The following is a 26,943-nucleotide window of genomic DNA, read 5'->3' on the forward strand; positions in this document are numbered from 1 at the left end:
AGAGGGCACATGTCCACACCGCTAGTCAAGGCGGTGTTAATAAGGCATCGATTGTATGTTGTGTATCAATGGTTTGTCGCACTGACGTTCCCCGCGCACATTCAACATTTCTCCTGCACGGTATCCATGCCGCAGCCTGTGCTACTCCCACATTCCCACCACCCCTCCCCGCTGGTTGAGAACAGCTGAAATAGCCCTTCAATAAGTTCAGTCGTAGTGGTGGTGATTCCTGCGAGTGGTGGTGGCATTTTAAAAACTATAACTATTTTTTTTATTTTACCAGGTAAGGCCCACTTAGTTATACAGCGTTTGTTTCAGAAGCGACCTGGCCACAAATGATAGCTCGACGCTTAAGTGGCTTAGCAGGTGAACATTTACAGCAGCCAAATGCTCTAAACGCACATTGACTCTAAATGTGGAGGGGAAGAAACCGGAGGACCCGTAGAAAAATCCACACGACCACGGGAAGAACATGCACACTTCACGTACAGCAGGCGTCAGGCTCGAGATCGATACCAGGTGAGGTAATTGACGTCTCGCCTCCGTGGCGTCCACCGTTTGTGTCGGGCAGGCTGGCAGCAGGCCGGCGGCGCTGCTGTCGCGGCCGAAGCGGCAGGCGCTCTCCGTGGGCGAGTGGGGGCCCTGGTCAGCCTGGAGCCCGTGCTCCCTCTCCTGCGGCGGCGGCGTCACCCTCCGGAGCAGGCGGTGTGCCTCCAGGTGCGGTACACTCGCTCGCGCCCCCCGCCCACCCGCGCCATAGTCATGTCAGACTCGCCATCGGCAGCAGCGTCGTCGTCAATTTTTCACTCGGCTGGCTTGGAGTTAGGGTTGGCTACGTACAGTGCGAAAGAAGTTCAACATACATGCATACATTGGGGTAAGGCACTACCACTAGAGTACCGGATACACGATATGCCTATCCATAATAATCCTATGTTATAGTACCCTGTGTTGTTGTACACTATGTTGCTATCATTTTATGGACATGTTTGTATCATGAGGACAAAGTAAGGGGCGATGGATGACCAGAAACGGAGCACAGGCAGTAGTTATATCAAGTTAGCCATACTCATCAACATCATGTTGTCATCATCATCCTAAACCCACTCATTCATTAATTATGAATAGCAAAAATAAATGTTTTCTTGAGCTAATGTGATTTTTGGAGTTGAAGGAACTTCTCCCAAATGCATTGACGATTTTATAAAATATAATTTCATAGCAGGCTCATAAAACATAGCAGTCCACCACAGTGGACATGATGATGCATGAGAGGGTTAAGACCACAGACATGTCATAGCCAGGTGTCTTGTGGGGTTTAAAGTCTGTGTTGAGGCACCTGCTGCTGAGATTCTGAATAAAAATGAGGGGTCACCACCTGAAATTAAAATCCAGGTTTTTAAGTTGTAGCTATCAGATGACCACTCGCAGCCTATCCAATTATCACTGCACACAACCACCACTGAGTGTTGATGTAGCGAGAAAAGCACGAACGTTGCGTTATCGAGCTCGCACAATCCATTTGACAGATATGCACAGAGTGAGCAATTTACACACGCAATTATTTGCACTTACAACAGGACCCTGCGGGGTGGGCTGGTAGGTATAATACTTAGTACCGGTACAGAGATATCGACCGGGTATAGAGGAGTTAAAGAAAAAATTACTGTATTCTAGTGTAACGTTAATTAAAAGTGTTTGTTTTGACAAGAAACGCTGTGAGATTTAAAGACTCGTAGTCTTTCATTTCCAACACCACCCTCAACACCACCCCTCCCACGGACGGACGGACGGACGGACGATATAATCTATTGGTGGTCTGGTCCACTTCGTTCCTACCAGTATAATCCAGAGGTTGTACTAAGAAACAACACCTTAAGTGATATCAGGTATCGGCATGGATAATTGTTTTTTACTTGCTTCCCCAAAAGTGACAGTCCACTCCTGTTGTATTAAGTTCTAAGAAATGCAAATGTTTGCTCTGTGCCTCTAGTGTTGGTTAAACATTTTGGAATATATTTAAGTTCTATGTTAAATCATCATAAACTATGCCATTAGTTGTGAACTACATGTAGCCTTCATGCATGTAGCCTGTTTATTCATTTTACATTCATATTTTAAAAAATATTATTTGTAAGAACTTTATAAGTCACGAGTGACATTTAGCTAAATACCGAATAAGAACTATTTGCAGTTTACTGTTTTTTTTGGCAGAACTGATTAGCAAAAGCGGTTGCGAGGATTTAATGGTGCTTTAAAGTCATCGAAGGAGCAATGTTCGTGCTGAACTATGTTTACCTTTGGATCACAAGACAGCAACAACAGGCATTAGTAACTTCTGCAAGGTCCAGGCCCTCAGAGTTATGTTCATATTTGTTTATATGCAGCAACTGGAATGCAAAGCAACGATGACATTTCGTACTAAATTCGCATGTCTAATGGTAAATTATAGAGCTTTGAAAGGTTCAATATTTAATTTATACTTTTCTAGCAGTGACTTTTTTTCTTCCAAAATTCCCACCAAGAGCCTGTTTGAGAATGCAGTCACCGTCTTAACGCTTCCACAGTCTACATGACCTGGTGGTGATTGTGAACGTGCGTTTGCCGATCATCTGTTGCCAATGCTTTGATTACTATTTGTTTCAACCCACGCAGATTTCCGGACACAGAACCCTGTCAGGGGGACGAGCGCCAGTACCAGGCCTGCAACATGGTGGTGGTACGGTACTAATTATTTTATATTGAATTTAGCACGGTTGACTACGTACGATGTGAATAAGTTAAACATACATACATAAAGAAGCAAACACATGAACTGCAGTGATGGAGGTGAAGCTTTTGATGGATCGTATAATTCGCATTGTCCATAATAGAGGTTTTTTGGGTTAGATCGTGTAAATATAAATATCATGGGACCTCCTTTGCCAGCACCAAAATATGAGAATAGGGTTTCCCCTTTTTCTGGCAACAAAACAGTTGTGTTAAGATGTTAAAACACCAAACTGAAACCTTTTACAAGGAATCATGTCTGCATTAACCACAATACTTGGGGTCAGAATGCAAACAAAAAACATACTCTGATAATATATGCATTTTCTTTGAAACTGATTGGTCCACACCAATTTTGTTACCAGAAAAAATGTGAAAACCTATTCTCAATATAAATATATAAATATGTTGTTAAACTCGCCCTGTGGTGGACCCGTGGTGGCCAGTTTAACGACACAACATTTATATTTACGCAATCTAACCCAAAAAAACCCTCTAATATGGATAATATTGGACGCAAAAGCCTACGTGTTACACATTATTAGCATTATTCCACAGATATTCCTCCTCTTATCTTTGCGGCTTTCAGCAGCTAATGCTCGGATAATGGAATGCATTTGGTGCTTCCAGGAGATCACGGCCAGTGGTTTGTTACCTGCAGATAAGCAATGGATAATACGGTGACCCCTCCTCTCTCCCTGGAAAAGTGTGGAGAATGGAGTGATGCCTTTTGGATTATCTGGGCCAGCGTCAACATCAGCCAAACGAAGAAGTGAAGACTCTTGTCCACGAAATAACATGTGGACAATAAGGAATAATTCATGTAAGGGTGATAGAATTTGTCATGTATCAATTCAGGGTGGCAGATAACAGGAAGGGCAGGTAATGGAAGGGCGTTTAAGTGGAGTTTGAATGTAGGAAGAAACACAAATATTTCTCCTTCATCACCGCCCAAAAAAATATAATGCCACTAAAACCAAAGTGCGTGAAATAATTGCAAAAGTCATCGCAGGGGCCGAGCCTCTGGCATCATGGCTCTAACTGCCACTGGCCCAGAGGGTGCAATTTCCCCCAGTGGTGAGGACTTAGGCACGGGGTGGTGGAGGGGGGTGGAGAGGGCCCACTGGGAGGCTGCCCCGTGTGCAACAGTGTGGCGCGCCGCGGAAAGCATTTTCGGCTGGAATGTTTAATCGTAATGGCATTGGCCGGAGGTGGCTTTACATTGGCTTCATTCCCAGCAGGGTGATCAACTTAGTTGTGGCACCTGAACAATGATTTATCACGCGATTGCCTCAGCAAGAGTCCCATTCAGGTAAAAATTATGTTATTTTGAGTGAAGAATTCATTATGTCACCTGCTGCTGTTTCCATGGTTTGTAGATATATATATTTTAAAGAAAATATTCAATTACACGTGACCTGGAAGCATTTTCCAATTTTCTTTAATTTCGATTCTGGGGAAAAAATATAATGGGCATTCTAAAGTTATTCATGGAAACAGCAGGTGAGTTATTCACTTCAAATCGAATGATTTTAAACTAGGCTCTGTATAACTGCGTAGGTTTTCGCGGTCCTGCTGTAGAGCTGTCCGATGTGTTTTCTGGTCGTTCTGTGTGTTGTTCTACACGATGTCCAACGTTTCAATCCAGTCAAAACTTTTGTACGACCTGGAAACCCACACCGGAGTGTCGCTTGTATATATTTCCATATATATGCCTATACTAGTTGAGCAAGGTAACGATAGGAAAAAAAAATCACTTTTTTTCAGGAATGTCCTCAAGGCTCGGTAGATTTCAGGGAAATGCAGTGCACCTTATACAACGACCGCCCAATCCGGGGACACGGAGGAATATTTCAGTGGACTCCCTTTCACGGAGGTAAACTGTTGCCGGGTGGCGATGTGGCCGAGCGCTCGCGCCATTTGCTGACCGTGGCAGTGCTTTGCGATACGAGCATGGCGACCGTCATGCTTCATGCCATGGTCGCATGAAACGAAACTACACACCACACGCTTAATGGCGGACGTTATAGATCCCGTGACATCATTCGAGAAGGATTGAGACATGTGTGTGTGAGCCGCTGTCCTGGTGCAAATTTGGAAAATGTTGAAAAATTACCCGCATATTTATTAAATTGGTTAAAACCACATTTTTACATTTCACCCCTACTTGCTGTCTATACCCATTTGCGGAACTTTGCGACCATGGCAGCTTTGTGATATTAGAATGGCGCAAATTACATATGTACAAAATGTATTTCCTTGTCGAATGATGGATCATGTGCGCGTGTATTTTCTAAGAATTTGGTCAAGGACAAAGGTCTCCCGTAGAGCCTATATTGTTCGGCCAAGCTCTGTTAGCGAGTTTTTTGGGGCACAGTAATGCAGTGGTTTCTGTACTGGGTGACCCGGATTCAATTTTCAGCCACAGCCAACATCAGTGTGGATAGCGAGAAAAACTAGTCCTGGGCATCCCTTAGATCGACTCAGCTTTCACTGAATACTTGGTGTGGTAGGTAAACCAGCACTGGGAAATCAAAGCTAGCACGGGGTGGCGCTTGCCACCCCCTCCTATGTCGAACCGGCCTTAATAGACACTCGCAAATAATACTTGCCCCAATAGCCTGCTAAAGGGTATACAGGGGATCCTTCTGAGAATTTGATGAATATTTAGACGTGTGGGTGTCAATGTAGTCTCAAAAGTGGAGCTCATTTCATAATTAATCCAAGGTCTATGATTTTGAATCTCCATCTCTACTCCATGAAGCATTCTTTGTAGAAGCTGAGAGCATTACGTATTTCCACTTGTTAAATATGCCACTACATTTCACGGTGCTTGCCCCTGGTATTCATGCAGAATTGCCCCTGCCAAAACACAGGACATTGGCTCTTTGTTCAGAAGCTTAGAATCTGCATTCAGCTTAAAGCTATGTAATACATTTAATGTTCCATTACAAATTTCAAAAAGTCATTCAACGAACTTACAAGTACATATGCTACGTAGCAATGGGCAGACATTAGACAACAAGGCCATTCCAATGCATGCGGTTTACAGGCATGTGTTTTTGATTCTATTTTGATTCTATTTTATAAATGGTGCAGCTTGGCAATCTGTGTTCAATTCCTGACCACGGCTTACATCAGCGGTGAGCGATATTTGAACTGGTCCCTGAAGAATTGTCGGTCCAACCCCCATGACCGACGTGGCCTGGGGAGAACTTAATCCAGCAGGGGATTGACAAAGCTCTGCAAAGAGCACATACAATAAAAAATACGTAAAAGAGCCAACACTGACCGTTCATTTCACGAACAACAATGTTGTCTTGCCCCCTTTGCAGCTATAAACCAGTGCGAGCTGAACTGCCTCGCCACGGGACAGAACTTCTATTACAACTTTGGCCGGGTGCTCGATGGGACTCGCTGTGGCATGGACTTGGGCCAACTTTGCGTCAATGGTCAGTGCCTGGTGAGTCCTCTCGTGGTGGTCGTGGTAGTGGTGGTGCACGCATCTCTGCAAGTTCATGCGGCGGCTCAGGTTGTAAATGCATTAGGAAAGGCGTGCTGCAGTGTCGCGGTGGTTAGCGTGCTGCGTCGTGAACCTGACCGCTCAAGTTCGATTCCTGGCCACGTTGCGAGTGATATATGAACCGATCCGAGCCCTCCTTCCAAAACCAACCCACGCTCACCATCGTGGTGAAGAATGGCCGAATAATCCCCCATAATTGGCATGGTGTGGGGGGAGGCATTCATGCAGCAAGGGACAATTAATAACTATAACTAATCTGGATTTGACTATAACTATAACTAACTATAGCTATTTTTTACTTTACCAGGTAAGGCCCACTTAGCTATTTTGCTTTTTTTGGAGAGGCGACCTGGCCACAAGTGATAGCTTAACGAAGTGGCTTATCATATGGACGTTTAGCATAGCCAAATACTCTAAAATGCATGTTTATAAATATTAGGGAAAAACCTGAAGAAAAATCCATGCGACCCCTGGGAGAACATGCAAACTACAAATATATAGGTGTCAAGGTCGGGATCGGGATCGAACCTACTACCTCCTGTACACCAGGCGAGGTAGTTAACATCTCGCCACCGTGGTGCGACAGGTGTGAGCGCAGCTGCCTCTTGCCATAATACTTCTAAGCTGTGCACAGGTAGGATTATGTACAATACAACACGATTTTAATTTATGTGAACGGCGGCAAGGAGTTGACAATGCATGGCTGGGGGAAGGGAGTTTCATACAGTCCTGTGTATGAAGTCAAACTGTCTCTACATTGGGTGGTGAATTTCTGTATTGACAATTTTGACCCGGCAGCAGGAATTCCACATTGGTGTGGCAAGGACCAGTATCTCCGTAGAATAACCACTGTTAATGACCCACGAGGGAGGTGCTTACTTGAGTCGAACGTGGGTTCTAACTCAGGATCTCTTCCTCTGAAGTTCTTGCCTCTCCAACATGGTGTGCATAGAATGTGTATTTGCAATTTTAATAGCGGTTTATTTTGCGTCAGTACATTTCTTGTGGAAGCGCTAACGTACAGGAATGGAGCCTTTGATGTTGCTCACAAGTATAACCGTAAGACTACTTCTGTGCTTGCCTGTCATTTGGGTTCAGCTCGGAACTCGACAGACGTAGGACAGAGCTCATGGGCTCTGTGTGTGTTTCTTTTTGCCGCCTCCACATCAGATTCGGTTGACAGATTTGATTTTTTTTTTATTATTACATCGGACACACATGACTCTCACCCCTGGTCCAGAAAATCCCAGCTGTGTCAAGCTTTTTCAACACTTTGCGCTATCGCGAGGCCAAAGTCGAAATCAGAATCAGGATATTTATTTAGACCGGAGGAGGAATCAAATGAGCCATGAAGCTCTTTTTCACAGATGTCCAGTACGGGCGGGTCAGAAAGTTGCAACAACAAAGAATACAAAAACCGATAGGAGTGCTGTGGAGGTTGGGGATGCCTGAATAGCGAATGGTTCCCGGTGGCCATTGAGTACATTGTGAAGTTGGACCCCCACTTGGTCACGGATAAGAGAACAGTTCTACATGATAATAATATTAAATCTAGTAGTAGGTTTTTACCCTTTAAACTGGTACAAAACTGACACCTTTATACAAGGCATCATGTTTGCAATAACCACAACACAAGCAGTCAAAATGCAAACAAAAAGAAACAATTCTGATAATGGTAATGATATGCACTGTCCTTGAAGTTGATTGGTCCACACCCGAGACAGCTTTCCTTAGAGCCTAGTCTCCATTGGTGTTGGACCAGATGACGCCAAAAGGCGTACAACTCAAAAACAGCGCACTATCAGAGTATTGAGAGCTCCGGGGTAAGCATTTACACTATGAGACCTCCTTTACCAGTGGCAAAATATAGTAATAGGTTTTTACCTTTTAAACTGGTACAACACAATATTAAATCTACACAACTAGTGGCCACAGACTCAGTACTGAGCCGACTGTTTGTGCACTCTTGTGTATGCAAGGTTCTATCATGAGCATAATTAGCATTGATGTCACCCTGTTGATGAGAGAAAGATGCAGACACCAGATGGCAGAGATCCAGTGTACATTGAATTATGCATGGGAGAGTCGATTATTTGCTTTTTATGCAAATTACATGCAAATTAGGGGAATAAGATAACAGAAAACGTAAATCTAGACCAACCACAGACGCAAGCTGTACTTGGGAAGAGCTGTCGCAAGGCAGTGTCACGAATTGGTTCAATAATAATAATTTATCTTGTTTTTTTACCACCTCATTTGTATTGTTTTTCTTTTCCTGGCTCATTCGTCCAGTTTGGTTTGCTCCATTAGCCCAAGTGATGAACTTGTCATTTGCATTCAAAAATCGACTTGTACACGTGTGATTGGACGCATGTATCGTGAATTTTCAGACTAATTCAGCGATTCGATTTACCACTACACACCTAGTAAAAGCAACTTTCTATGCACATGTCGATGCAAATAATTCAGCCGTGAATTGATTCCCATGAACTCGTGTATATTTACCCATCATCCGCATTGAAAACAAGTGTCCCATAGACGTGCGCACTGTCCAGTAAATCTGTAACACGTGTTCCGCGTCAGAAGGCAATTAGGCCATGGCACAGCATGCTCGCGGTTTTATTCCCAGCAGGGATGCGGGTTGCAGGCCACAAACCAATGCGAAATCTGGCATTCGACAACAAACTTTCCAGCACTGACAGAGAGGACCGCGTGCCTTTACGGGGTGTGGCGTCAAGAGTCCTCTGCTCCCCGGAGGGCTTCAGTGTCACGCCGATGCTGTAAATGGGGGATTTTTTTTTAAATGTCTCAAAATCGACAGCGTTCCTGCGAGGGAGAAGCGAGTCGACGGGTTGCGATGCGCGCAAGGAGGAAACGGCGGAGTGGTGGATGCTTGTTGTCATCAGCATCGTCATCATCGTCGCACTCGAGGGCACGCCGCAGCCCAGCGGCCTCGTGTTCGCACGAGCGCCCAGGCGCGCGTGCGTGGCCTCCGCGCGTCGTGTCAAATCCGCGCGTTCGATTTGTCGCCGCCGAGCACGAGCGGTCCGTGCATCCGCGGCTCGCGCGCGAGTGCACGTGCACGTGCGCGCCGTGCACTTCCCCGGCGCGTGGCATCGCAGGGCGGAAGTGGTCTGCAGACTGCCGTTTGCGGCTTTTAGCATTGCTCCGGTTGAGACGACACCGCTCCCCGCGCGGGTTTCAGTAACCTTGTCTTGGCACCGACTGCGTGTTTACGTGGACGCGTGTTTGGTGTCACGTCATAAAGCCACCCCCACCCCCCCCCCCATGAGCTTGCACAATCGGGAACCGTTCCAGCGCTGCAGCTCGGGGGCATTCACATTCGTGGCACTGATTCCCTCGCCCGCTGCCACCCCGTGTTTATCCTCTCATGCCTCGTGCACTTAACTCCCTTTCCAATGCCAACAACTTGGGGTGCAGCAAGTTATTGGGGGTGGGGCGGTGTGATCCTGATATGTTTATGCGCCTCCCAAGGCAACACTTGTTCACATAACTTGACAGGTCCAAACAAACTTGTTCGATGCGCTTTTTTTGCACGGCCCTCTATCCAAAAACCGCGTCTTAGTCAACAATATTCATATTTCGTGGGAGCACCTTAACCAGTTAACGTTATTTCACTAAAATACTTTGTGAACAGTAGGTGATCCTGGCCATAAATGTCAGCCTCCATCCCCACCTGTACATAGCACCGATCAGAGGCTGTGGATTGAGAAGGATATACTTTTAAGACCGAGGGGAGCGGTGGCACAGTTGTTAGCGCACTACGAACCCGGTGGCCTGAGTTTTATTTCGGGCCACGGCTAACGCAATTGGCGAGTGAAATCCGCAACCGGAGCTGGGACTGCCCCCTCCCAACCTCCTTCACCAAACCATCCTGACCAGCATGGCGAGGTAGAGTTAAAACAACTTCCCTGACTGATGTATGTATGAATGTTGAACTTTTTTCGCACTGCACGTAGCCAACCATACAGTTTGTTGCGGCACGGGTAGGCCGTCACCCAGCTAGTGGATTGACATAGCATCAATTAATGTTGTTATTACTAGCAACGTCAAAAATCCACGCGGGTGTGCCGAGTCATAAGCGATGTTAACGAATCGTCATGCAACGTATTTGTCTAATTGTACGTGACCTCTTCTCAATAGACGCTTTGCTAACAAGCGCTCGCCCTCTCTAATGCGACAACAACGGTGGATGCGTGTTCGCCTTGCGGTGCGCAGGCTGCGGGTTGTGACCTCATCCTGGGATCGGGAGCCAAGGAGGATGCCTGCCGCGTGTGCGGCGGCCACAACGATACCTGCCAGCACTTCCGGAGCATCTTCATGTCGTCGCACCCCTCTACCGGTGACTGCGCAGACATTGACAACAACAACAACAAACGTCCATATTGTTTACAGATATATATGGTGTCTAAATGCAACTGCATCTCAAAACTTTTCACAGATAAACTACGTGAAGGTGAGAAGTGCGGAGGGTGGTGGGTCCCGGGAGGGGTGGTGGTGCATGGGGTGTGGTTCAGGGTCTTGACAGGGAAACGCAGGAGGAGAGAGCAGTGGACGTGCAGTGATGGCTGAACGGCGTGTGAGCGACCCACGCGTGCACTCGTTGTCCCAAATTCTTGTCTCACGATGCCACAACGACTATGCCTATGGGGGCGGAGCGGTAGCGCAGTGGTTTGCGCACTGCAGTACGAACATATATATAATAAAAATATTAAAAAAATATAAACTATTTTTATTTTACCAGGTAAGGTCCACTGGTCAATATAGCTCTTGTTCAGAAGCAACTTGGCCACAAATGGTAGCTCAACAAAGTAGCTTATCACGTGGAAAATTATAGCAGCCAAATGCTCTAAACGCATGATCCTAAATGTGGAGGGAAAAACCGGAGGAACCGGAGAAAAATCCACGCGACCACAGGGAGAACATGCAAACTCAGAATATTGAACCCACAACAAGGTAGTTAACATCTCACCACCGTGGCACCCTGAAGCCCCAAGTTCAATTTCTGGTCGCAGAAAATGTCAGTGGAGAGTGATAAATCAACCGATATTGTTCAAGGCAGTTGTTGAATAATTTTTAACCACGCTGGTCAGTGTGAGTTGGTAAAGGCGGGTCTCAGAACTGCTATCAAATATCGCTCACTGGTGATGAAAATGAGCCATGGTCAAGAATCAAACTCAGGTGTAATCCAATTGTAATAACTTAAGCATCTAGATTTTTTTCCCCCGTCGCTATGCAGCCTGTGACTGGGACACAATTATTCTGGGCCATCTGGAGTGGCACTTAATTTAACAAGATGAAAAGAGGCAAAACTGGAGAACAATCTTCTATCGCCAACATAAAAGCTTAGCGCTCACAAAATTGTTTTTCTCACGTTGTACTTAGCTTCAAAAGTTGCGCCCTGTGCCAAACCATAGCAATTTTTTTTTCGTTTTAATGTTGAAAAATCCGTACAGTCTTACACGCATCAAAGGAAACCTAGACACGGCCGCGTAACCTCTCTTTGTTCCCATGTGCCTAACGCAACGCTGTGGGCTTCATCTTCTGTCCTCTAAAGTCAGAAGGTGGCCCACAGCGAATTTCTCCACCGTGTTCGTTCGTTCATTTGCACAGAATTTAGCGATTAGCTGTGCAAAACTCGTGACCAGTGACCTCAAACGAGGTACAGATATCAATCGTGTTATTCCACGTGTATCAGATATACCCTGTTTGCACGCACCTTCCAGACGGTGCTGTTATCTGAAAAAGAAAACAATTATGCGATGTACCGCATCAATTTTTTATTTTATATATTTTTGTTTAATCCCCTGCGTGTGAGTGAAGTCAAACTCGACCGTATCCAAAAGTGGTGATGGACCAAAGGATGAGACTGATGCTCTCAACAGATACTGAAAAACCACCTTTGCGAAATGTGGTATTTCCCACGGTTAATTAATTATGACCATCAGCCGCTGTGGAGCAGTGACACGGTGCCTCGAGCATAACGTGCTACGCATCTGTCCACCCGAGTACGATTCCCGCCTGATGCAAACATCAATGGCGAGTCATATCTGAAACGGTTCTGGGTCTTCCCCTTCAACCGACTAACCGGCGGGTGAAGTATGGTTAAACAACTGCTGTGACTGATGCAACGGCCTTCACCAACCCAATATTATTCTATGCGACACGGTTGTTTTTGCTCTGATTCCTGTATGCTTCACTGCTGTATTTTATTTTATTAGTTTTTTTTTGCTTTTGTCATTTTCGTGGCTCAGGTCATTCTTGGAGATTAGACTATATCCTGGTCTTTATATTTCCAAACTTGTTTTAATAAATAAACTTGATAAACCTGCACTGACCAGCATGGTGATAAAAAAACAAACATGACTGCATGGTGTGGAGAGGCCTTCATTCAGAAGTGGAATGATAAAGGCCTCAACGTAAATTACAAGTGCCTGCTGTTGCATGGTGTGCAGGTTACTGAAGGAAGGTGCCAAGGACCGGTTTAGATAAAACTTGCGACTTGTGTTAGCCACGACCAGGAATCGTACTCAGGGCACCAGGACGACATTCCAGATGTACCACTAACAAATCCTACGATTTTGGCACGTTAACTTTATTAAAAGTCATGACTGGGGAGAGGTCACAGAATAAGACAGGGAGGTCGTTTCTTTCCACCTCCACACCTTTCCCCCCCAAGCCGACTTACTGAATTTTTAGCAGGGAAATAAAAGAAGTGCCTAATCTCACACGTTCCTTGTTGCCTTTGCCAATATTTCACGGGACTTTATTCACATTCACGAATTTTGCCTAATCACAATCGTAGGCCCCAAACGAAGAGCACATTTTGTGGCGTTGTTAAGGCGCGTGTTCGGGCAAATCCCGCGGCGTGTCACAGCGCTGCCGCTGTGCCCTTGTCCCTTGTCCCTTCTCCCCCGCAGGCCACTTCGGCTACAGCGAGGTGGCCACGATCCCGGCCGGTGCCACCCACATCCGCGTGAGCGACAACAGTCGCAACTACCTGGGTGAGTGGCAGCTCCGTTGGGAGGCGGCGTATGTACGTGTGTATGTTTGTTGAACTTCTTTCGCACCGTACACCGTAGCTATCGAGCGTGTGCAGGCGGTGGGAACTGCGCCGTGGTCCATGGGACCAGTGAGGGCCCAAGCACCCGGGCAGTAACAAGGGCCTAGGTTCGATTCCTGACTCGGGCTCCTTTCTGCGTAGAGTCTGTATGATATCTCCCTGTTTTGTATGGGATTCCTCCTGGTCCTCATAATTTCCTTTCATGTTTTAAAAGCAAATAAACATGTAATGGAACTGTTATTAGCTAATGATCACAATGCTGAAAAGTAATCTGTAAATTACTCAATGGGATTACACGTAGTAACATCGCCGCCTTACTAAGAAAATTTGCTAGGACCTTCGTGCAAAGGAGTCTTGAGACTCAGGGAGGCTCTCATGGGTAAACAAGTTTAAATGAGTAAACAGAAATTAAGAGGAAGGGAGGTGGACAGTGGGCCCCAATTATTTCCTTGCACCAGGAGCCATGGCGACCGCGCTCCTGAAGCCTCTCACACAACACGAGCAGCACATTGCTTCATTCGGCTCGTTGAAATACGCAGGAAGTGGGAGGGTGGACTATGACGAGGGCCAGAGGGCAGCGGGGAAAGTGGGTCTGGCTACTTAACTTCAATGATTTTTAAGTTTGACTCCCCTTACTGTGCATCCTACCAGCACGTAGTAACAATACTCAGCAAGGAATTGGCCAAATATTCGAGCCAGGAGCCTCGTGCAAGTGAACCTTGAGGCTCGTTGATAGCAGAGAATGAGCGACTGAGGCTCGTGCCGCATTTTCCTCCCCGCATGGTCGACCAGTGCACGGTCAGACTTGAGATCAGCTCTGCGGTATCGTCGTCACACACGGCACACTTTGAGATGATTTTTTTTTAAACAATGTTGGCCGGCATCGTGGTGTGAAGGAACGAAAGGAGTTTGAGAACTCCTGGGTTTATTTGTGTAGAGTGGGAGGTGGGGCTGGTTCTGGGCTTGAAAAGGAAGGCTCACGTGTGGGAGATGAAGAAACTCACAAAGAGAAGAGTGCGTGGCATTCTCCTGGACATTCAGAGTTGTGCGTTTTTTTCTGAGCCGTCAGAACACTGCAGATACCGTACAGATTTCAAGTTCGTGCACTCTGAGCATCGGTGCGAAGTAGTCGTCGCTGGTGAGCGTAGATAGCAAGGAGCAAGAAATAGCTTTGCTTTCAAAGTTAACATGAATTTTCTTCGTTTTTTTACTCAATTTATTTTTGTAACACGTCTTTTCTGGCATGTGTTTGAAAAAAAACCTCCTAAATATTGGTTTGCTCTTATTGGACTATCATTATTTACTGCTTTCTGGGCCAGATCCCATCGCATCCAGTGCTCTAAAAAGTGTGCGATTGTGGGCCGATATATAATCTGGCTGCCGTGCGAACCTGGTGTTGCGTTTTGTAGCGTAGAGTGCTTCCTTTAGCAATCGCCTCCGTGGCCGCTGAGCGTATGGTCAGTGAACGTGGCGACGGTGTGACAGATAAAAGCTCGGGTTAAGAAAAAAAAACTTAAACTGTCAGGGGGCTCTCCTGCTTGGCCTGAGAAACTTTGTTTAATTTTTTGAAGATGAGTTAGCAATAAAGGAAAGAAAAACAAAACAATCTCACTGTGCGGCGATCATCCTCTGAAATGAGCCATATCACCGTCTGCGGTTTGTTTGCCGTTGAGGATTACTAAACGCTCCGCTCTCAAGTTTTGGGACGACCGCTACTGCCGTTGACGAATGTTCGCGACCGTCCACTGTTTTACTGTGGTTTTAAAGATGTTCACGTGAATCCCTCCATTCCTCGATGCCTTGTCGCGTATATTTTGTAGAAATTATGCGAGTGGTTGTGGGTAGGTAGTGGCGACTTCAACAAAACCCTTGAGATTATTCACATCAAAAAGAAAGGAACCACAACATTTGGGCATTGAAGAGTGTACGAGTTTAAGAATAAGTTGTGTAAGTTAAAAAAACAAAGGTGGTTATCCCTGGCTGCTGGTTTCTTTTGTTGAGTTGTTTTGGTCTCCGTTTCGGGCTGATCAGCTGTGAGCAACATCAAAGATTTTTGTTAGGAATTGGCCGAGTGTGTCGCTGCTGACACCTTTTAAAGGATTTATTGTGCCTCCCCCCCACCCCCCCCAGAGAGGTTGTGTTATGACTGAAGTAGGGTCTGGAGGGAGGGGGGGGTGTTTAACGTGGACAATTTCTCCGCAGCCACACTTACCCATATATAGGCCTACCTGAAATTTTCGCAGGGTTCCGAGCCAGCCTGTGTTTACGTAAGAAAAATTCACGGCCGGCTGTTTTGGGCTGGTGCCTTTTTATTTCTGGTCGAGATCCAAGCTGAAGAATAAACAATTATTTTCACATAATTTGTATTTAAAGGGCATGCTGCCATGGTGTAATGGTTAGTTAATTCTGGATTTTGCAATTCACAATCCAGAATTTACTGGATTGCGAATTGATACAGACAAGTTTTTTTTATGAAATCACCCTCCCTCCCACCACCATCTCTGTCCAGAAACTGCTCACATAACAAACACCAGCAGTGTGGTTGGCTACGTACGGTGCGATAGAAGTTCAACATAAATACAAGTTGCACGTTGGTGGGGTAAAGTGTGGGGGATACTCGCCTGGCCACCGTGGGAAAGTAGGCCAAATACAAAATCCCTCTTAGAGGGTTTCTCCACAGCTCCATCTAGCCGGTTTAACACGTAGGCTTTCGCGACCAATATAATCTATAATAGAGGGTTTTGTTGGGTGAGATCTCTAGCTATTGGAGGCCCTTTTTGCCGGCAGTGGAGAGAGCAAGAACTTGCAGGGCTGCACTTTTACCTTTTTAAGCACCGGTCCAGCGATTATTTTATTTTTGCTTGGTTACATTTGGGGTTTACACTGTGCTTCATGTTATACCACAATAGTGAACATATTTATAAGTAGCTTATTACAATATCCCCCTATTTGAGTATTTGTGTACTGGAAAAAAGGATTTCAATCAATGTATTCTCACAATATAACCATTTAAGAACTGGAATAATTCCACGACCATGAGAGCCGATCAATATCCTTGATACAATATTTCAGACCGCAGTCATTAGGGCTGGCAGTCACCTGAGAGAGACACTTCCTACAAAGTTGCTTTGCTGGCCACACTTTACATTCACTGCTAATAAAATAAAAATAAAATGATTCCCAATGAACACCAGTAAGGTGACCTTTTCTCTGGTAAACTTGGCCGCAGATCAAATTGCAGGAATATATTTTTTTCTACGTAGCTGTTGATCAGGTCTTACTGGTTGTAATGACTACGCTCCTGTCAAGGTTCTGGCATGTCCCTGGGCCAGACAGACAGATGGACATTTCTGGATATTCTCCAGATTATAAGATGCACCCCAAACTCTTGGGGGCGTTTTGGAAAAAATAATGCCCCCCCCCTCCAAACTGGACACCTTCATTAATTTATTTTCAATAGAGAATATAAAGAAATTAATTATACGCACCCACAGTTCTTAATGTGAGGGACAAAGCGAACCCCTGCCCCCAAATGTAGACGTCATCCTCCGCCTACGACTGAATACGGTACGATAGAGAGGCATATTTCATCATAGTATTATTAGTGCGCTGCCTTAAAGTGGGGATCAATGTCTTTTGGAAGATTATGCTTCTCGTCCTCAGCGTGTACAATGTGTTGCTATATATCTATAGCAACACATTGTATACGCTGTCTCGGGTGTGGACCAATCAACTTCAAGGACAGTGCATATCATTACCCTTATCAGAATTGTTTATTTTTGTTTGCATTTTGACTGCTTGTGTTGTGGTTATTGCAAACATGATGCCTTGTATAAAGGTGTCAGTTTTGTACTAGTTTAAAGGGTAAAAACCTATTACTATATTTTGCCACTGGTAAAGGAGTGTAAAAGTAGTGTAAAAGTATGTTAAGGAGTGTAAAAGTACGTTAAAATATGTTTCCGATAGATCATATATATTCCGGATTATTGAATTCACCCACAACTGTTTCTGTAAAATCCAGGGGCAAAACGTGCTTTATAATCCGGAAAGGAGGCTAATTATATGTGTGTATAGCAGAGAATTAGATGAGAGAAAACAATCCTTATTTTGGAAGTTTACGATCAGACGGTTTCAGCTCTTCCTGTTGCTGCTTCACCTCGGTCATCTTGACGTTGTCCAGGCACGCTCGCTGCTCCAGAGGAGCTTCCTTGAGCCACCTTTCCTCCAGACCCGGTGCTCGTGGTAGCTTAATCATCGCTCCTTCCTTTTTGGTATTTTCAGAAGGGGACTTGTGTTTCAATTGACCGTTATTTGCACTTCAACAATTGCGAAGTTAAAAGTTAAGGTATATTTCTTTGGTATCATCTTGTCAAGGCCCAATAGGAGGCCCTTTTGAAAAACAGGAAAAACGCACTATCGAAAAATGCCAGCAAGCTTTATTTCAACATTGATCTTACCACCACATTTAATGTTTGACAATGATATGTTGGGATATAACTCTGAGATATCCACTTATGTGGGCCCTTGTCTAACACAATGGGGTTGCACTGCTCTGTGTGAGATCCCAACGGATACTTCATCTCTTGACGTAATTCCGAGAGCACAGTCAGCATAAAATTTTACATTTGAAAAAAAAGAATACAGTGCAGTATTGAATTGTTCCTGCATCACTGGTCTTGAATTTAAATACTGACCCATTTCGTGATGATTTTTTGTTTTACTGAACCTGTTGTTAAAGTAAAAATACCCCAGCGTTGCATTGATAATGTTCACTTGATACAGTAAATTTATCTGTGACGGTCCCACCTGATGACGGAGACTTGTGTTGACTCCGAAACGTCGTGATTTATTATTTTATTTCTATTATTATTTATATTATTTTCATTATTTTTTCTGTTTATTATTTTATATTTTTACCTACGTGATTTTGCCGAAAAAAACATAAGAGTTTAAGAGCAGTGTTGACCTTATGGAGATAATGGTTAGGTACTGTGATAAAGTATTGTGAACACATTAATATGGCTGGATAGTGCTGTAGCAGAACCTGCCATACATTAAAATCCATCTAGCTCCTGCGCACGAGCCGATTTTATCTCTCCATGTCCATGGCGGACGTGCTGTCATGCACGTTTCCCTCATATCTACCGTCAGCCGTCAATCTTTGTCGCAACATGCTCTGCCCGAGCAGATGCATTTTTTCTTCCCTTTACAGCCAACATGATGTCGCTCGCCTGCGTGCGTTCTCTAATCCCGTGCGTTGGATGCTTGGCCCCTAACGCAAAGTTGTCGGCCTGCAGCGCTGATGAATGGCCACCGTCGTTACGTGATCAACGGGAACTGGGTGATCGACTGGCCGGGCGAGTACGTGGTGACGGGAACCAAGGTGCTGTACAAGCGCTCGGCGGACAAACAGGAGACCATGGAGGCGGCCGGGCCCACGGGCGAAGACCTTCACGTCATGGTGGGGCCGTCCACACCCTTCACCTGCACAGCACATCGCACCTATTGCCCTGCTTCCCCGCCTGTCCAACTGTGGGTGTAGCAAACGCTTTGATTTATCCATCCGCGTTCATTTACTGAGGCTCACGTATTTGCACGCAACCGCAAGCGACGCTCGCATTACGTTTAGCCTCGCGGAGTGAACAAACCTGACAGAGATGAGATGGGACAAAGGAGAAATGATGTGAACGAGACCATGGAAACGAGACAAAAAAAAAGAATCGACTCTTTGTGAGTCAAATCACGACGCTGAGTAGCAACAATTCATCAAAATTGAGCCTGGTTACTACTTGGATGGGAAACTGCCTAGGATTTCCAGGTATTGTGAGGCTTGGATTGGATGAGAACCACGATATGCTTAGAGAAATTGATTCTTGAATCTATCTGTGTGGAGCACTGAGTGTTACCCCCTGATATGCGTGAGTTATCTCTGGATACTCTGGTTTCCTCCCACATGCCAAACACTTGTTTATAAATTTGGCCAAACATCCAAATGCAGCTCCCTCCTGATCAAGACTCTTGAGACTCACTTTCCTGGATAAAAAAGGGATTTGTTTTTATGATTGTTAAGACAACCACTGCCACTGACATTCATAATCACACGCTGCAATTGATATGCATACTACGTGACTTCTTCTGCCAACCACGTCAATAATTATTAGACAAGAACTGCCGTCGACAAGCATAAATGCACACCAGCTGCCAATCCATGACATTTTCACGGAAGTTAACGTTCCGAAGTTTGAATGTAGCATTACACACAGGGGTGTATGGCTACAATTTAGTGGAACTGGCACAGGTATTATTTTAATTTACTGTTGTGTAAAGTTGCGCTATGGCAAGATGGCAACGCTTTCTCCGTAGTTCCCTGTGTAATGTGTAAATCGGCAGTTACTGGAACTTCTTCAATGCACAGCAAGCCACTGCCATTGTCATTTCACAACAGAACTATCCCTGCCATCGCCGAGATTCAAGTCTGGTTCGTTGAAATTGTGAAATCAGTGCCATCTGTTATTTGTGTTCATGGCTGAAGGCCTTCCTCTTCAGTGACGGGGCTAGGCCCAAGCAAACCGAGCAAGAATGTAGGGCCCCCAAACAACTCAAGGGGCCCTGGATTCTCTGTTGTTGTCTCCAGTTCTCTTATCTCACTGTGCCTCTATCTCTTGTCCATGTCTCTTCTGTCGGCTCACTGGGATTTTATAAATAGAATGGTGGCTTCAAAATATCATATCTGCTTTGGGCGCCCAATGAGCCAGCACCAGCACTGTTCCTATGCTGGCACCGTGGCATCTGGTCTTGTGTGACTACAGTACATTTTTATTTAAAACACTGCTCTGATTTCATGGCTTTATCTGGTGTTTGGTCATTCCTGAGTGCACATTCTTTCTTTCGGCTACCATTCCGTTGTTGGGTTTGCACCACTGGTTTTGTACTGCAGATTAGAGACTTAAAAGTTCGGTTCACCTCACTGCCAAGCTCTTCCAGTTCACCCACGCCACATATTTTAGGACTAAACACCCTGCATTTGCTCGAATACAACTCCGGGGGTTCCCACAGAACCACTCCATCCACCCAACCCACCCACCTACCTACCCATCCACCTACCAGCCAACCCATCTAGTCCACCCACCCATCCACCATTCCATTCACTCACCCACCAAACCTTTGCGAGACAGCCTGAGTTTACAGTTGAATAGAAGTGTGTGCATGGCACACTCCTTTCGACCATGTATGTGCTCCCTGGCTTCACCAACCAGCACAGACTAGCATAGTGAAGTATGTTCAAACAATTCCCGCAACCCACATCGTATGTGGGTTGCTCTCATGCAGTCGTTGATTGACTAAAAGGGTCGTATGTGTACGCCTACCACTAAATTTCATTTCAAAAAGACAAATTGACTTAATTTGTGATAATAGGTTTTTCCCCTTTTTTCTGGCAACAAAACAGGTGTTAAGATGTTAAAACACCAAATTGAAACATTTTACAAGGAATCATGTCTGCATCAACCACAATGCTTGTGGTCAGAATGCAAACATAAAAAAACATACTCTGATAATATATGCATTGTCCTTGAAACTGATTGGTCCAAAAGGCGTCCTCTGGTCAGGAGTTTTGGCGTCCTCTGGTCCAACACCGTTTGAAACGAGGCTCAAAAGAAAGCTGTCTCTGGTGTGGACCAGTCAGTTTCAAGGACAATACATTTATTATCAGAGCATGTTTTTTGTTTGCATTCTGACCACACGCATTGTGGTTATTGCAAACGTGATTCCTTATACAAGGTTTAAGTTTGGTGTTTTAACATCTTAACACCTGTTTTGTTGCCAGAAAAAATGGGTAAAACCTATTATCATATTTTGGTATTGGCAAAGGAGGTCCCATGATGACCTAATTTGTGTTTCCCCACATACTCATTCCACAGGGCAGGAGGTGTTTGCCATGTATTCAGAGTGGATTTAATGGCAAAGCCATCAATCAGTGATTATCAGCTGTGGCCCTGATAACGTAGCAGCTTCGGCAGACTATCAAACATCCCGCATAATTTAACAGATAAGGATTTTTTTATTCAGTGACCGAAATAAAACAAAAACGTATCCATCTGTCTATGTGTTCTCCACAGTCGTGTTTTTCAGCTAAATTTGCTTTAATGAGCCAGGCAGCCCTGGGCCAGACTCTCACCCTTCACCAGTCTCATCAGCAACAAGCTCAGTCCGCTTTGCTGGGTACCCCAATGCCACTGAGTAGCTCGCTCCCTCTGCCTTGTTTGTTTCGCGAGCATGCGTGGCTTACACGGGCAGTATTTGTGCACAAAAGCGGGAACACCTCGCAAAAGATGCTCAAGAATGTCTTAATAGAGGGTGACCTAGATCGGCACGACCTGGGTCAGGGCGACACGTGGATCTCTTTGGAGGGGCATGCTGGGTAGGATGTTTTTTTTTATTGTTCTTAAGGAAACAGTCATGACCTCTTTGCACAGTTCAGAGTTGGGCCCTGCTGCGTCTGTTGCCGCTCTGGTGGCCGGCGCATCTGGGTCAACACTTGGGGGACACGCGCACACGCATGCGGGCCCCGGAATTCTAACCGGCCTGCACCACTATCTGATAAGATTTTGGGCTTTCAGCACTCGTCAGGTCTCTCGTGTCAGATCTCTCACGCACCAGCTTCTCGTTGGGGGGCGTTCCCCTACAAATCCTTCCTCACACATCCGCAGTCCCCACCCCCCAACCTCCTCCTCCCTCCCCCCCCACCGCCTCACCTCTCCAGTGTTCCGACCTCTTGACCTCTCCCCGCTCCTCCTTCGTGTTTCAACACAAACGCATCGTCTGCCACCACAGTGGGAAAAAAATATATAAGCCTTCTCAAAGGAATGCAACTATGCGGGGGCACTTGCGTGGAACCTGCCAACGTACAGAGAAAGAACGCAGCTGAGGTCGTATTTTAAAATGTTAGTGGTACCGTCCCTTAAATATGCTTGCACTGTTTTGCATTATTACAATATTTTCGGACAATTTTTTTTTACATCAACTCCACCTTGGGTATTTTAAAATGCTTTTTGTAGGATTTTTTTTTTACATTACCCCCCAAGTCTCCATTGCCTCACTCTTGTGGTCTTATAATGGGCTCTTACCTGGTTCTTTAAAATGTATAGATCCATCGATTTTATTATTTAATCAGTACGACTACAGATGATGCCACACGACAGGCATGCGCAGCTATCAAGCTAGCAATATTGTCTATTTGTGCCTTCATCATGCAGGAGTCTCAATTTCATTTGTTTCAACCAGGTGAGAACCCAAGAGACCAGGGTGGCCTCATTTGCAAGCGTAACCTGGAGTAACCAATTTCGATTTAAAGCTTTCGTGACTGCAGGGATTCATCTTCTTGGTTCTTTCGGTGAAGTCACGTAGAATGGAAATAATAAAATAGTAAAAATAAAACATAATAAAATAATTCTCACGACATTTCGGCCACAACGCAAGCAGCCGTCCTCAGGTGGAGAGCAGGTCTGTTGAGGAGACAGAGTCTGAAGTAACCAGTTTACCTGTGTGACTCCGATGTGTTTTTGAGTTGTACCGCATATTGACTTGCATGATGCCCGACGTTTCACTGCACTTGCTGGATGCTTCTTTAGTTCCTATCGGAGGATTTGTGCTTTCATTGTTTGAGTTTAAGAAGTTCCACGTGCCTAAGAGATGTCGTGGGGCAAGGTGTTTTTTTATAATCTGTGCTGTGCGGCTCTACAGGTGCTGTTCCGTGAGCAGAACCCTGGCATTGAATACGAGTACTGGCTGCCCAGCGAGAGGCACAGCCACATACAGGAAACGCAACGTGCTCTCCTGGATGCGGGCTGGCCCGCCGACCTACTGCCCTGGCCACCGGTCATCAGCACTACCCCTCCTACCACCACCACTACTGCCACGACCACCACCACCATCACCCCATGTAAGTGCGTGTTTGATGAATCATTCACAACCGAGAGATGGCCAAGTGGAACAGATGTAAGGCCCACTGAGCTGTATAGCCTTTTTTTCGGAAGCGACCTGGCCACAAATGATAGGTCAACAAGGTGGCTTATCATGTGGAAATGTATAGTAGCCAAATATTCTAAACGCATGTTTCTAAATGTGGAGGGAAAAACCGGAGGACTCGGAGAATAATCCATACAACAACGAGGAGAATGTGCAAACTCCAAATATATAGCACGCGTCAAGGTCGGGATCAAACCCACTACTTTCTGTATACCAGGCGAGGTAGTTAACATTTCTCCACTGTGGCGTAGAGAGCTAAGCTGGCAACCACCAAGGTCCCGAGTTTTAATACAGGAGGTCACATCTGGTTAAGTTGATGGATTCTGCTTGGCCGGTCACAAAACGCTGTTCAATTCTCAAATTTAAATATATTGTTTTTGACTGCCATACGACAAAACATATTCTCTGTAGCAGGGCAGGTGGGAAGTGTTGCCGTCTACCAGAGGAAACTTTAAGGGAACTCAGAGGTAGCTCTATGATATCAGCTTCAGTAGGGCATTCTTCATCACGGAGGGTTTCACTCCTCTGAAAGATTTCCAATAGGATTCAAAATCAAGGTGTCAGTTTGCTCAAACGGAAAGCACACACGTACGTATGGCGGGGGCAAGTTATACAAGGACAACAACTGCTGTTGATTTTTCAGAAATTGTTACTCATTTGATTAACTCCAGAGTGGGGCTGAGTGTATCCCTGACCAGGGATTGAACTCATGCTTGCTTCTGAGACAGATGCTATTCCAGACCACTATCAATTACTCTTTGGAGGACTGTATCTGTAATTATGTAAAAGAACAAGCTTAAATTACTTTATCCCCATATATGACCACTAAGAGCATCTGTACATACCCAGGTCATGTCTGAGTTGGTAAAGGAGCAGGCCCCGAATCGTTTAACATCATGAGTTCAAAAGCTGGCCATGTTTGAATTGGGCAATCGTCACCATTCTGGAGTTGGTAAAAGTGAGTATCAAGTTGGTGAGAAGTGAGAAGTCAATTGTGTTTTTTTCCTTCGACGATAAAATACTGGTAACCTAGCATTGCAATGTGGAATTTTAACCACTGGCTCAGGAATCACCAAACTCAACTTGAGCATGGGGACGCTATTTGTTTTACGTTCTCCGGGGTAAAATATATATCAACAGTGTCACGCACTTATAGCATACGAAGGAACGTCTTATGAAACAGCAGTTCAAATGAAGTGAAAATGAGCTACATGTTTTGCTGTTGGTCTTAAATGACTGTACGAAAACACAACCATTGACAACATGTTGAGCTCTACAAGTGGATGTTCAATTAAAAATGTTTGCAGCTTCAAAGAGTTTTTTTTCTTTCATGTGGTTGCTCTAAGATTGCTTTCCCTTCTCAATATGACGCAGATCGGCCTCACTTTCCACATGGCTGGCCAGGATTTTGGCCACACCAACAACCACATCAACAACCTCAACAGCAGTCCCACCCACCTGACCAGCAGCAACCCCACCATCATTATCCTCATTCGCAACCTCATCATTCGCAACCTCATCACCATCCCCATCAGCCTCATCAGCAATCCCAGCTGCAGATGCATCAGCCTCACCAGCAGCAGCAGCAGCAGCCTCACCAGCAACATGAGCAACCTCATCACCATCCCCATCAGCCCCATCAGCCTCATCAGCAGCAGCAGCCTCACCACCAACATGAGCAACCGAGGCACCATCCCCACGAACCTCACCAGCAATCTCAGGTGCAGATGCACCAGCCATACCAGCAGCCGCAGCAGCAGTCCCCCCACCACAAACCTCTCCATCACGAGCAGCACCACGAGCAGTCGCACCAACCTCAGCAGCAGCAGCAGCCTCCCCCGGAGCGCCAGCGCTACGGCGCTCACCCTGCACACGGGCAGCAACACCCGCACGCCAGCTCCGCCGCCAGCTACGGAGACCACCGCCAGCACCAGCAGCAGCAGCACCAGCACCAGCAGCAGCACCAGCAGCAGCAGCACCACCAGCACCAGCAGCACCAGCAGCACCAGCAGCAGCAGACCCCCAACCGGGTGCCGCAGAGTGGCCAGCAAGGGCACGGCGCGGCAGGGCCCCGTGACGCCGCGTCCCCTCCGCGCCACGACGTCCAGAACTCGGTGCAGCAGCGCTACGAGCCCCCGCGGAGCGTCCTGCGGCCACGACTGCCCCCGCCGCCTCCCCCCGGTGAGCGCCTGCGCGAGCGAACCCATCACCATCCCCATCAGCCTCATCATTGGCAATCCCAGCTTGCAGATGCATCAGCCTCACCGACAGCTCCGATTGATTGGCTACGTACGGCGCGAAAGAAGCACCATACCTTACATGTATGCTCCACGAGCGAGCGTCGGTGAAGTGACCCTCCAGAGTTGAACAAAAAGGATGTTATAATGCCTTTCCTTGAAGCGATGCCATTGCCCGAAATGTCACAGAGTGAAGGCCCAGGATTTGGTTCCAGATGTCACTCACCACTGATGTCAGCCATGGCCAGTAATCTAACTCGGGTCACCAGGTGCATAACACAGTTTGCTAGACACTGCACCACCGTTCCACCCTCCAGAGACCACATACTCTGTTGCAAAAACCTGATCCGACTTACAAAAATGTATGCATTTAGGATGCAGCGAAAATATTTTACGTCAAAATATACAACACACGACAGAGTCCATGAAGTTACGGTCACCTACGATCGGAAGGCTTACTGTTGAACCAATGCATCCATTCCGGCACACGACGACAGCGCATGTGGTAGCTGCCGTCACAGAGGGACAGCTCCATTTGTGGAAAGCGTAAAGCTACCTCTTCGAAGTAACAACACGCGAAGGTGCGCTCACAGCCAGTAGGAAGGCCAGACTCGGGCCATGCCTGCGTGTGTCACGTGACCACCACATCGCCATACAACCTTGTCCACGGTAAGTGAGTCGACAATATTGGAAGATGTTAGTCGACAAATTCGAAAGAAGTTAGTCGACAATTTTGGAAGAGAAAAAAAAGGGGGAAATGTTTTGTTCAAAACATGACGAGTTGATTTTTTTCAGCTCCACAAACGGAACCCAGCGATTGTCTTCGTAACATTTCGCTCGTAATGGAACACCGCTTTCAACACCGCCCGCACAGTGGCTTCTCTCTATTAAAGCAGGGCTAGGGTTTCAATTGCTTCCGCAAACCGTGCAGTGAGTGGGCCCTGTCCTCTCAGCCTGTGGTATGCAGCGCAACTGCCGAGGAGTGATGTGCAAGTCGCCAACAGATTTACCCCCGTGTATTTCTGCGCGGTACTGCTTGGATAACAGGACCAATTTGAACTGACAAACACGGATAATAGGACCCGTCCATAGCACCCCCCATCACATGAACTCAGATATAATCCCAATACAGAACTATTTTCACAAAGAGCATTTAGACTCAATGGCGCTTGCCCAGTGCATTATTTCAGCCGGAGAAGTCCACAAAACGCTGATCTGAGGATGATTTTAGCACGACGCCAAACTCATCTCGCCTTTTCAATCACCCAAAGCACACTGGCACGCATCTAATTTTTATAAACACG

General features: G+C 46.0%; 1 protein-coding gene across 1 annotated transcript in view; it reads left to right on the forward strand.

Annotated features, from left to right (window-relative positions):
* LOC133346571 (uncharacterized) overlaps window positions 1–26,943 on the forward strand; it is a 45,239-nt gene that overhangs the window by 11,666 nt on the left and 6,630 nt on the right. The window contains exons 4-12 of the mRNA XM_061558229.1: window positions 572–717; window positions 2,656–2,719; window positions 4,537–4,645; window positions 6,105–6,232; window positions 10,532–10,655; window positions 13,234–13,317; window positions 18,674–18,837; window positions 23,118–23,316; window positions 24,777–25,583. Of these exons, the coding sequence (XP_061414213.1) occupies window positions 572–717; window positions 2,656–2,719; window positions 4,537–4,645; window positions 6,105–6,232; window positions 10,532–10,655; window positions 13,234–13,317; window positions 18,674–18,837; window positions 23,118–23,316; window positions 24,777–25,583 (1,825 nt within the window). The remainder of the gene's footprint in view (window positions 1–571; window positions 718–2,655; window positions 2,720–4,536; window positions 4,646–6,104; window positions 6,233–10,531; window positions 10,656–13,233; window positions 13,318–18,673; window positions 18,838–23,117; window positions 23,317–24,776; window positions 25,584–26,943) is intronic.

This window comes from Lethenteron reissneri, chromosome 24 (assembly GCF_015708825.2).
Source record: "Lethenteron reissneri isolate LAM-NWPU_2019-01 chromosome 24, ASM1570882v1, whole genome shotgun sequence".
Classification (NCBI taxonomy): domain Eukaryota; kingdom Metazoa; phylum Chordata; class Hyperoartia; order Petromyzontiformes; family Petromyzontidae; genus Lethenteron; species Lethenteron reissneri.